At 57.3% G+C, this 12,048-nt stretch overlaps 1 protein-coding gene across 3 annotated transcripts in view; it reads left to right on the top strand.

Moving 5' to 3' along the window:
* The window catches only part of RAB11FIP5 (RAB11 family interacting protein 5), a 36,789-nt gene that overhangs the window by 16,366 nt on the left and 8,375 nt on the right, over positions 1–12,048 (top strand). For all 3 annotated transcript variants that reach the window (XM_004742192.3, XM_004742193.2, XM_004742196.3), the window contains exons 2-3: positions 3,833–4,269; positions 4,381–5,080. In XM_004742192.3, the coding sequence (XP_004742249.1) occupies positions 3,833–4,269; positions 4,381–5,080 (1,137 nt within the window). The remainder of the gene's footprint in view (positions 1–3,832; positions 4,270–4,380; positions 5,081–12,048) is intronic.

Raw genomic sequence — 12,048 nt, 5'->3', positions numbered from 1 at the left:
TTGGGGGGTGGGGAAGGGCAGGAGGCAAGGATCCTTTGGGCAGAGGACACCAAGTGTCTCCATGGGCTAATGATGCTTTCTCCCTTCCGCTGAGGGGGTGGGACAGAGAGACCAGAAGCCTCTTCTGTGGCCCAAGCAACTGAGGAGTGGGTGTTTACGTGTCTCTTTTCCCCATTAGGACAGAATGTATGCTCCTTATAAAAAATTCAAACTGGACAAAAATATTAATATTCTATGATGTAGACAGTCATTGTTCCCTGCAGCTGCCCACCCCTCCCAGATAGTGACTGTTAATGCTGCGACTTGGGGAGGGAGCAGCTGGGACTGTGAGGCCCCTGACCTTTACGCCCTAGCAAGGATGTGTGTGCCTGCCCATTCCAGTTACCCAGAGCCTAGGGGGCTGTGGTAGGTCCAGACACTACTCTTTTGCCCCACATCCCAGGATCTCCCTGTGCTGCATAGGGCCTAGTCTAGGTTTGGGGAAAGTGACTAGGGCTTGGCCTTTCAAGAGTTGAGTGTCAGGCCCAGGGTGGGCATTGGCTTGAGAAAGTAGGGGTGTGAGGATGTCGATGCAAGCTGGTTCATGTTTTCTAGTAAATCTCCCCTCCTTCCCCTTCCACCCCCAGGTGACACATGCTCTGACCTCTGTCTTCAATCTGTGTCTCTGAGCTCTCTCTCTCCTCCCTGCACTCTTCCCACCCGCCCCCTGCCCCTGCTTACCATGAGAGCAGGACCATGTGCACCCATACTGGGAGCATGGCCGTCTACCCTCCCTGGTTGTGCCGTCTGTCCTGCTGCAGCCCGCCCAGGAGATGGTCTCTCAGGTGTAGGAGGGAAAACCAGCAACCCTGGTTCCCACTGCTTGGGGCATGTTGTGGGTCACCCGTTAGAGGCCTGGCTCATAGCCCATGATGGGCACACGAGGGTGCAGTCTTGATGGACAGTCCCAAATGGGTGCAACTCTGTATGCCCCTGGGAAGAGCTCTTTTCATACCAAAGATCCCCCCACTCCCAACCTGTTTATGCTTGAGAAGTTCAGGGAGCTGGTGCTGGTGCGGGGACAGATCTTAGGGTTGGGCAGAGACTGCCAGAGCTCTGACTAAGGCAGGTGCGGGGGTGGTATAACATGTAGTTTCTGTGTGTGTGTGTGTGTGTGTGTGTGTGTGTGGTGTAGTGTAGTATGCAGTGGGGGGTGGGGGTGGGTAGTGTGGGGTGTGTGTGTGTGTGTGGTGTGTAGTGTGCAGTGGGAGGGGTGGGTAGTGTGGGGTGTGTGTGTGTGTGGTCTAGTGTAGTGTACAGTGGAAGGGGTGTGTGTGGGGGGGTGGGTAGTGTGGGGTGTGTGTGTGTGTGTGTGTAGTGTGCAGTGGGAGCAGTGGGAGGGGGGGTGTGGGAGGGTGGGTAGTGTGTGGGTGTGTGTGGGGGGGTGTGTGTGTGTGTGGTCTAGTGTAGTGTACAGTGGAAGGGGTGTGTGTGGGGGGGTGGGTAGTGTGGGGTGTGTGTGTGGTGTAGTGTGCAGTGGGAGGGGGGTGTGTGGGAGGGTGGGTAGTGTGGGGTGTGTGTGTGGGGTGTGTGTGTGTGTGTGTGTGTGTGTGTGTGTGGTCTAGTGTAGTGTACAGTGGGAGGGGGGTGTTTGGGGGGTTGGGTAGTGTGGGGTGTGTGTGGTGTAGTGTGCAGTGGGAGGGGGGTGTGTGGGAGGGTGGGTAGTGTGGGGTGTGTGTGTGGGGTGTGTGTGTGTGTGTGTGTGTGTTTGTGGTCTAGTGTAGTGTACAGTGGGAGGGGGGTGTTTGGGGGGTTGGGTAGTGTGGGATGTGTGTGGTATAGTGTGCAGTGGGAGGGGGGTGTGTGGGAGGGTGGGTAGTGTGGGGTGTGTGGGTAGTGTGGGGTGTGTGTACTGAGTGTGGATGACTTTGAGCCCTTCAGTGACCCAACTGACATCACTGGGCCTCGTTCCACCTTCGTGCTTCACTGGCTGCTTCTAGAATTCCAGGCGGAAAACTCTCTCTCTCCGAATTTTGAAGGCACGACTCCATAGGGTAGCCAGTGTTGGGAGTGAGGACCCAGGGTTATTCTAATTCCTGAATGTACAAACCCGTGTGTCCTGTGTCTGGAAGCTTGCAGGGTCTCCTTCTCCTCTGCCTGGTGTTCTTTCTTCTTTTGTTAGCATCTCACATTAGTGTGGCACCCTGTTATAACTGATGAACCAATCCCAACGCATCATTATTAATTTGAGCCTGTGGTTTATATTATATATAAAACTTTGTCTTTTCTATTTTGTGGGTACAGCCAAATATATAACAACATGTGTTTACCATTACAGTATCCTACAAAATAGTTCCACTGCCCTAAAAATCCCCAGGGAGTTGTTGATTTTCAGCTTTTGCTCAGCTTTTCTCTTGTTTCGTGGATAGGAGGGAGGACTCCCAGGTCCCTCACACGTGGGAGCAGCCTCCTTTTTCTTTCTTGACTCGCCAGGTAACTTGGTCATGAACCTCCTTGCACTGACCTAGCATCACCTCATTGTTGCCCTTCTACTTTCCAGGAGATTTCCTCCAACTTATCTGGAACACATCCTTTGAGTGCTGTATTAAGCTCTAATGTGCGAGGGAGGTTATGCATTCTGGGTGCTGGTGTGAGAAAGGGGGACTGATTTTCAGTCAGTCCTGTTTTCAGCCCTGCACCAGAGCCCATCATTTGGGCTTGGTGTCCCTACGTCCAGAAGGGTTCTGGTTCAGTTTCTCCGTGCAGCATCTGTGCTCATATCTGTGGGAGAGGGGGTGGGGCATGGCCTGCTGAGTAGAATGGGAGGGGACCCTGGTGGGGGTGTCTAGGGGCTCCACACAAGACGCTGTGTGGAGCAAAGTGTGCTGCCGCTGGCCAGGAGTCTGGTCAGGCAGGAGGATTTGGGCAGCAGAGGAAGGAAGAGCTCCATGCACACCCCTCCCCTGTAGGGTGGCCTCCACCTACCCTGTGCAGTGGTCATGTGTCAGGGGTCTCTCTGGGAGTGTGTAGTGGGAAGAACATGGCTTTGGAGGGATGGAAACTGGCTCTCCATCTCCTCTCTCCTTTCTGACTGCTTGCTCTTGGAGATGTTACTTTACCTCTGAGCCCTGATTTCCTGCTGTATAAAGCAGGGTCATGGTTCTGACCCCCGAGGCTTGTTGTGCGTATGTGGGAGTGAAGACCCTTGTAGTCCATCGTGATACACATGAGATGCTCAGCAGATGTGAGCGCCCTTGCCCCCACCCCCAAGGTCTCTTACTTGAGGCCCCTGTATGCCATTGTGTGCAGAGGTGTTCCTGGTGGGGTGTGGACCAGTCTGTGAGTGAGTGAGGTGTGTGTTCCTGTGAGCTGGTGTTCCAGCCCTGTGCGTCTTTCCTGGGCTCACGGGTGGCTCAGAGCAGAGCTTCGGCTGGGATGAGCCCAGGGAGATGATTTAAACTGGGAGAAATGTGGGTGGGTCCATCTACCCCAGGGGCCTGGATCGTTAAGAGTTCTTCCTACACCCAGCCTCACCCCTTTGGGCCTCAGAATTTCAGATGGAGTGGGGAGGGGCAGCGGGGAGATCTCTGAGCCCCCAGGAAGGGGGATGGGAGGGCAGCATGGAATGGTGACTGTGGCCCTTCCCAGTAGCACCACAGAGATTCCCCTGCTCAGGATGTGGTTTTCCCCAACACGGACAAGATGTAAACACTTTCTTAGCTCTGCCTATGGCTCAGAAGGCCAGGCCTGGGTTGTGCAGGAGAGGCCATGCGGGGTGCCTGCAGGGGAGGGCGGGCTGCCTGGGTGCTGACCATGACCTGACTGCAGCTCCACCCCGCCCCCATTCTTCCAGGTGGTACAAGCTGCACTCCAAGGCGGGCAAGAAGGAGAAGGAGCGTGGAGAGATCCAAGTCACAATCCAGTTCACTCGAAACAACCTGAGCGCCAGCATGTTTGACCTGTCCATGAAGGACAAGCCGCGGTCCCCTTTCAGCAAGATCAAGGACAAGATGAAGGGCAAGAAGAAGTTTGAGCTGGAGTCTGCCTCGGCCATCCTCCCAAGCAGTGCCCTGGAGGACCCCGAGCTGGGCAGCCTGGGCAAGATGGGCAAAGCCAAAGGCTTCTTCCTCCGCAACAAGCTGCGCAAGTCCTCCCTGACGCAGTCCAGCACCTCTCTGGGCTCGGACAGCACCCTATCCTCTGCCAGCGGGAGCCTGGCCTACCAGGGCCCGGGTGCAGAGCTCCTGACCCGCTCGCCCAGCCGCAGCAGCTGGCTGTCCAGCGAAGGAGGTGCGTGAGCAAGGGCCCTGCCCCGCCGGGGAGCAGATGAGGGTTGGGGGGCGCCGGGCCAGGACCCAGGCTGCTCTCCCTGCTGCTCACTTGTGGGTGCTTCCTTTTCAGGCAGGGACGCCACCCAGTCCCCCAAGTTGCTCACTCACAAAAGGACCTACAGCGATGAGGCCAGCCAGATGCGAGCGACGCCGCCCCGATCTCTCCTGGACCTGCAGGGCCACCTGGAGACTGCCTCCCGCTCCTCGCTCTGCGTCAATGGGAGCCACATTTACAATGAGGAGCCCCAGGCACTCCCACGGCACCGCAGCTCCATCTCAGGCCCGTTTCCACCCTCCGGCTCGCTGCATAGTGTGTCTTCCCGGCCCACTGAGGAGGGCGCTCGGCCTGCAGATGACTCCGGGGGCAGAGGCAGCCGCCGCACCAGCATCTCAGAGGTGCTGCTGGGACAGGAGGAGCTGAGCTCTCGGGCCAAAGTGTTGGTCCCTGGCACCAGCCGCTCAGGAGAGGAGGAGGGGGCCCGGCTCCCTGAGGGAAAGCCAGTACAGGTTGCCACGCCCATGGTGGCCTCCTCTGAGGCTGTGGCTGAGAAGGAGGGAGCCCGGAAGGAGGAGCGGAAGCCCCGGATGGGTCTCTTCCACCATCACCACCAGGGGCTGAGTCGGAGCGAGCTGGGGCGCCGCGGCTCTCTGGGGGAGAAGGGGGGTCCCACCCTGGGGGCCTCCCCACACCACCCATCCAGCGGGGAGGAAAAGGCCAAGAGTAGCTGGTTTGGCTTGAGAGAAGCCAAGGAACCAACTCAGAAACCCAGGTATGTCCTTGGCAAAAGCAGCTTTGCTCTTCGGGGTGCATGCTGGGGTGTTTGCAGCCTGGATCCTGGGGCAGGGAGTTTGGAGCCGATGGGGCCCTTGGGCAGGCTGCTGTGGCTCTGGCTTCGCATGGTTGAGTGGTGGGGAGTACCACTTCCCCAGGCTGAGGCTCGTTGTTGGCACATGGACACAGGTAAGTCGCAGGGGCACAGCGCTCTGGGGGCCATATGGAATGAGGAGTCCCATCTCCTCATGGGTCTCCCTTCGCCAGTTGGCACGCCTGCCCCCGAGTGAGGGGGAGGAAGGGGAGAAAAGCAGGGAAGGCCACTTGTGTCAATTCTTGGCTTCCTAACCTCCACCCCTTGCCCTCTGGCCTCAAGGTCAGGAAACCTTGGCAGGTGAAGAGGTGGGACGGGGCCTATACCTCCAACTCTCCCCTCCCCCACCCCAGCTGCCTCAGCTGGCTCTGTGACCCCAACCTCTGCGAGATGCCATCAAGTCACTGATGCCCCCACCCCTTTCTTCATACACTCATGCCTAGTTGTGCCCCTGGCCTGGCAAGGGGCTATAGACAACTCCCTTAAAATCTACTACCAACCTTCTGTCCTTGGACACTGTTGGGGCTCTGGTCCTCTGTTATCTCTTGCTCTTGGGGTATGGCAAGCTGAGCACGGCTGCTGTGTTCTGAATGTGCTGAGTCCCACCCTCGGAAGGGATGCAGGAGTCCTTGAGCTCAGGCCCTGGCAGAGCTCTCAAGAGGGTCCTAATACTAACTAGGATTTTGCACCCAGTTCCACTGTGGGGGCTGGTTTCCCACTCCCAAGCTGATCTCTGACACCAGTTGGGTGCCCTGCAGTTCAGCTCAGTGCTGTCACTGTTGACCCGGAGATGCCTCGGTCCCCACATAGGCTCAGAACTACAGGATTGACACCCCACCTCTACCCCCAACTGGCTATTTCAGATGCCTGTCGAAAGTCCAGGCTGTCATCTGTGCTCCTGACCAGCCAGCTATAGATCGGAGGTCCTAGTGACTGCCTCCTTCCTTGGGTTTGATTCATTTGCTTGCTTCGTTCTTAGAACTCAGGAACATTTTGCTTTCAGTGGTTTATTATAAAAGGCTGTAACTCGGAGCAGCTTGGTAGAAGAGATGCACAGGACAAGGTCTGGGGAAAGGGCACAGGACTTCCGTGCTCTCTCCAGGCACCCCACTCCCCCTGCATCGGGCATCTTCAGTGCCCGAACCCCATCCTTTGGAGTTCTTGTGGAGACTTCCTCGCACAGGTGTGAGTGATTAAGTCATTGGCCATTGGTCAGTTCACCTTCCAGCCCCTCTCCTCTGCAGAAATCAGGGTGGGACTGAAAGCTCCACCCTTCTGTTCACACTTGATTCCCGCAGCAACCAGCCTTAGGGTCCTCGGGGGCTTTCTAAAAAGTCCCCTCATCAACACAAACCCAGTTGTGGTGGAAAGGGGCTTGTTACGAATCACGAGACGCCCATTTCACTCTTCCTGCTCTGCAGCATTTCAGGAAGGGAGGACAAGAGACCAGACATTAAAAAAGATGCTCTTTCTCAGGAAATTCCAAGAGTTTTGGAAGCCTTGAGTCAGAAACTGTGGATGAAGACCCATACACATGAGAAGTATACATTTGGTCATCAGATGACCGAATCGCAGTATCCCAGCCCCAGCCGCCACCCCGGCCCTTTGTCTCCTCCTAGCTCTGAAATCCGAGGCTGCTGTACTGTCCAGCAGGGAGCAGGGAGGGCCGCCAGACATAGGTCCAGCGAGCAGACATCCCCACTTTTCAAGGGCCTGGGGCTGGCTCTGGACAGGGAGCGTCTGTGGCCGGACAGCTAATGTGGCCGGCAGCTGTTTCTGCTCTCAGTCAGCCTGCCCTGCTCCTGTTGACAGGTCTGTGGGTAGCAGGTGGGGCACCAAGGCTGGGCATGTGAGGAAGGGTCCAGAGAGAGGCTCCTATAGCCACTCCCCAGCAGCGGGGAGAAGACTCCTGTGGTCCTGGCTTTTCTCTCACTGTGCAATTCGGGTCCACTGAGAAGGGTGGGGAAAGAAATGCCAGGCCTTTGTGGGTTCGGGCCTGGCCTCCTGGCGCCTCTTGTACACCTTGCAGCTAGGCCAGTGGAGTGGCTCAGTCTCTGGCTGAGCCGCTCTCTGCCTCCCCTGCTGGGTACGTCAGCTTCTGTCCCTGCGACCCAGCCCCTGCTCATCAGACCCCAGGGGATCTGCTGGCCACCTGGAGCCGAGGGAAGATGGGCAAGAAGGGGATGGATGGGCCTGCTGCCCTGTGATGGCTTAGGTTTGTGGGTGGTCCTGCGGAGGGAGGTGGCAGGAGGCCCAGATAGAGCATTTGCTGGGAGGAGCTGGGTGGGGGGGGCTGGGTCAGATGGAACATAGACCACGGGCTCAGCATGTCTGTAGATCATCTCAGGGCCTTCTCCAGGACAGATAGACACTGGAGGACATCTCTCGTGAGCTCATTTCTGTACATGTGCCCAGGCTTTGGGCTCAGACCCCCTGCAGGCCAGACTTTGAGTGATGTTGGGGTTGTCCTCACTCTTGCTTACAGTCCTGCTTTCCTTCTCCTGTGTCTCCATGTCTCCCAGCTGCCCTTCAGAGTCAAGTTGGGTCCCTGGTGGCCATAAGGCAGCTGAGGTTTTTGCCCTCCTCCTTGAATTCTGAGCTTGTCCTCAGCAGGATGGAGGGCATCCAGGGATCCCTGCCCTCCCAGGGGCTCATTTGAGGGCGTAGCTGCAGGGGCAAGGGGTTCTTTGGGTAAAGTGGGCTGGCCTGGATAGTCTCGAGACCTGGTCATTGAGCCTGGCAGCATTGCCCTGGCCCTGGGCCTTGACAGAGCCAGGAAGGTGGCCAGAAACAAACAACACTTGGCCCTCGCCCAGAAGGCTTGCTCTGGGCTTTTGAGGAGAGAATGAAAAGTGAGCTAATCCATGGCGGGAAGCTGTAGTCAGACACCCAGAACCGGAGTGACTGAAGGTAGCTGCAGGTCCCTGTCTGGGCTCTGGGGTGTGTCCACAGGCCAAAGGTTCTGGGTGCCCGTCCCCCCCCCCCCCCCCCCCCCCCCCCCGCTGTGCTACCAGTGCGATTGCTGGGTGCTCCTCACTGGAAAGGGCAGCGGCGCCCTCTAGTGCTCCCACGCGGCACTGGTGCCCCACGGAGAGGCCTGAAGCAATCTTTTGGGCACACAGCAACCAGGAAAAAAGTGGCTGTTTTTGGAGAAGCTAGTGGCTGGGAGAAAATTAACGAGGGTGTGCGGGGTTGAAAAGATGGTCCTCATTTTCGTCCTGACCTGGCTGTAATCTGCTGGGTCCCATGGCTGGGTGTGTGCCTGGGTTGGGGAGGGGGTGGCGACTGTTGAGACTAAGGTCTGAGCCGTGGGACCTTACTCACCGGGCTGTGAGCCATGAGTCCTGAGCGCAGCCACGAGACACACGTACCGTGTGTCTGAGGACTGTCAAGGCCATGCAGGCTTGTCTTTGTGTCTATTCTTCTCTGACCCTTTTGGAGTATAAGCTCCCTGTGGGCAGGCCACCGGAGCTTGCCTGCCTCGTCCTCCTCACGTTGACCACAGAACCCCCTGTGTACAGTAGGGGATCAAGTGTGGGATGCAAGTATTTTTTAACTGGGGTAAGTGTGGTACAGCATGGGGGCAAGTATATCGTGGTGGCCTTTGGGCGTCTGTGCATCTGTCCCGGCCCCTCACTGGAAGTAGGACATCGAGGTCCTGACAAGCCCGGAGTGTGTGCTAGCTGCTGAAAGCTCAGAGTCTCAGTGGCATTCCCCATGGGGTAAATGAGGGACATGACATATGTCCAGTGACCATGAGCTAGTGTGGCCATCCATCCTGTTTGGGCCTGTTTTCCTGCTGTAGTTAATACTGCCCTTTTACCGTGGTAAAAATGTCCTGGTTTGGAAGGTAAATTATGTGGTGTCCCTACTTAGAGTTTCTTGGGCCCTTCTCTGTCACCTCCTTATGCCCAGATGATGGGGGAGGGTATGTCCAGTCTTCTGGACACCCTTTCTGGACATCAGGCCCCTCTCAGGAGGGCCTGGGGCTCCTGCCTCTGGAGGGAGGGCTGAAGGGCATGTCAGCTGGGGGGGCATGTGCCTCGAAGGCTGGCTGGCTTTGGCCTCTCAGGGGACTGCCCGGTGGAGAGCCTTGGCACATACACATGCCACCTTGGAGACCAGTGTGTGGAAATGACAAGGACATGCAGCTCCTCTCAGCCTGGGGAGGAGCTGTTCATCAGCTGCAGGGCTGGCCTGGTGATGCAGTCTGTCACCCAGCCATGGCCATGTTTAAGCGGGGGGGCTGCAGAGAGAAGGGGGGATTCCTGTGTTAAGGTTTTACCAGCGGTCCTAAGGTTCTTGCAGGCCCTAAAGTTTTATTCTCTCAGGTTGTGGGGGCAGAGACATTTGGACTTCTCATTTCTTCCCCCAACCTTGCTCCTTAAAGAGAAGATAAGTCCTCATATGTTGAAGTCCTCTCCGTGTGCTGGGGGGATGGCACTGTGCTAGCTGGCTTGGCAGGCTCTGTCCTCAGAGCATAACCTGCAGGGGAAACCCCCTATGGGAATGGGTCTCTGATCTGTGCCAGCTGGAGTGGTAGGGAGGGGACAGGTGTGCCCCTGGTGTGGATCCAGGGTAAGGGAGGTATGTGGGGAAGCGGGTGGGGGTGTGTGTATATCGTTGGGTAGAGGGATGGACAGGGTGCTCTCAGAGGTGCCACCGGCTTTTGGGAGCCTGCTGGGCCTGGCACCTGGAGTCTCTTCCTCTAGGGAGAGCTCTTCGCTGGTTCCATACCAACGGGTTTGTGTGTACCTCTGGGGAGCCAGTGGGGGGGAGGGTGCTAGCCTTGCCTGGGGCTCCCAGCCTACTTCCCTGCTGCTCTCCTGCCCTGCAGTCTTGACAGCCAGCCAGATTATTGTCAGACCACAAGGGTGAGTGGGGCCAGGCCAAGGGTAAGGGGGCGGGGAGTGTGCAGAGCTAAGCCTGGTGCTATTTAATGTTGATGGAGCTCTCTTCCTCCACACGCCTTTGGTCACTTGTCAGACAGGTTCTGGAGAGAGAGGAGGCTCCAGCAGTCCTGTTCCTGTGGGCTGAGTCCTGCTGGTAGAATTGGTCTGTGTCTGGTATGGCTGCTCTAGTTGGGGGGCGGGCTGGGGGCAGGGCTTTGACCCACATGGTGGTGGTCTGTTGCTCTCCTTCATCCCTGAGGTAGACACATAATGCCTGGGTCTGACTGTGGCCAATTTGGAGTAAAGGGAGAAGGGCTGTTTGTGGGGGTTGGGACTCCGGGCCTAGGATTTGACCGCTTTCAGTATCTTCACTATGTCAGGACCACAGAGGCAGAGAAGTGCTGGGGGAAGCCTGGTGGGGTGGGAGTCAATGGGACTCTTACCTTTCTCCCCAGCCCCATGGCCCGATCTGTAAGTGGTAGTATGAGGCTGAGAAGTCATCCTTGAATGGGGAGTTATAGGGCGCAAGAGTCAGGAGAGTCTCTGGAAGCTGGGTTCTTCAGAGAAAGCCAGGGTTTGGGACTCGGCTGTGCCCTGCCCATGAGGTGAGAATCCCAGACTCCCAGATTGTCTTGGGAAGCCCACCTTTGCTGGAGTCCTTCCCATTGTCTGCCCCCCAGTGTTTGTAGACAAGCTGGCCCAGACTCTGCCCAGCTCTGTGTGCGGCCAGCTCTGTCTGGGCCCCGGTTCCCAGAAGACTTCTGGGAGCTCCAGAATTCCTGGCCTCGTTCCATAGGTGCCCCCCCCAACCCCAGCCTGCATGCCTCACTGGTTGGCTGGTAAAGCCTGGCTTCTTCCACCCCCGGACTTGCCCCCCAGTGTTTTCCCGTGAGAAGCAGCAGCTTGAGTGGAGAAGATGGAGGTATAGGAGTCTCCGGGATGTTCACTTGGGCAGGGATCAAGGAATGGGGGTCTTGGGGCTTAGAGTGGGAGCTGGAAGATGGGAAGCAGGCAGTAGGAGAGGCCCCCCAGGTCTGGGCCTGACAGGTGGGCTCAGCCACGAGACAGCTGCCAACCACTGTCCTTACCAAAACTGGGGCATGGACTGTCTTCCTGGTTTTCTGTCTGCTGGGGTCATCCCCAGGAAGCCAAGAGCTCTGGTTTCTGTGTCTGTTTCTGTGCGTGAGTCAGCCTTGCACCATGGGCGAGGTGCAAGTGCAGGGCCATGCTCCCTCCCCCAGAGGCCAGCCAGTGTTCTCCAGCATCTGTGGGAGTGTAGGGCCACTACCATGGAATGGTTTTCCCAGGGGAGCCAGTGGTCTGTGTGTGAAGACCCCAAGAGGCCCCAGATGACCTCCAGAGTCGCTGCTGCTGCTACATTCCAGCCCTCATCTCCAGAGTGGAGCTACTTTCAAGGCTGGCCCGTGGGTGCCCTTGGGGAGGGGCACCCTCAGGTGGGCACCTGACAGGAGCTAGCCTCAGCAGCAGGATCTTGCTGTCCATATGGGCAGGTGATAGTACCCCTCCAAGAAATGGGAGAGGCAGGTTCTTTTGATGGACACTTTGTCCTGTCTGATGCCTGCCGCGTCATTACCTCCTGTTTCTGCAAGAGGTCAGTAGAACCCATCTGTTCCAGCCACCCGAATCCCAGGGACCCTGTGGGGTTCCATTTGCGCTGGCTTTGCCCAGCCGGATTTTGAGGCCTGGCCTTTCTCTGGCCTCTTTATTCTCTTCACGCAGCTAGTATTTCTTTCTTCTCTGTCTTTGAGCGGCTGTAAGACACCTGATTGGTTCTGTGGGCGTTAAGTCTGGTATTGACAAGACTCTTCAGCCTCTGGGCCCCTGAAGAACCTTTGGTGGAGGCTGGGATCCTGCCTGGACATGGGATTACATGAGCTCTGCCCAGCGTCTCCCTCCTTGGGCAGCCCCGAATCATATTATGTGTTGGGGTCTTCCCTTGGTCCCCTGGCACACCGGCCT

Source organism: Mustela putorius, unplaced genomic scaffold (genome assembly GCF_011764305.1).
Source record: "Mustela putorius furo isolate JIRA1106 unplaced genomic scaffold, ASM1176430v1.1 tig00000281_pilon_pilon_pilon, whole genome shotgun sequence".
In the NCBI taxonomy this organism is placed as follows: Eukaryota; Metazoa; Chordata; class Mammalia; order Carnivora; family Mustelidae; genus Mustela; species Mustela putorius.
Note: the sequence above shows the minus strand (reverse complement) of the source record. Positions and strands in the feature narration are given on the sequence as shown.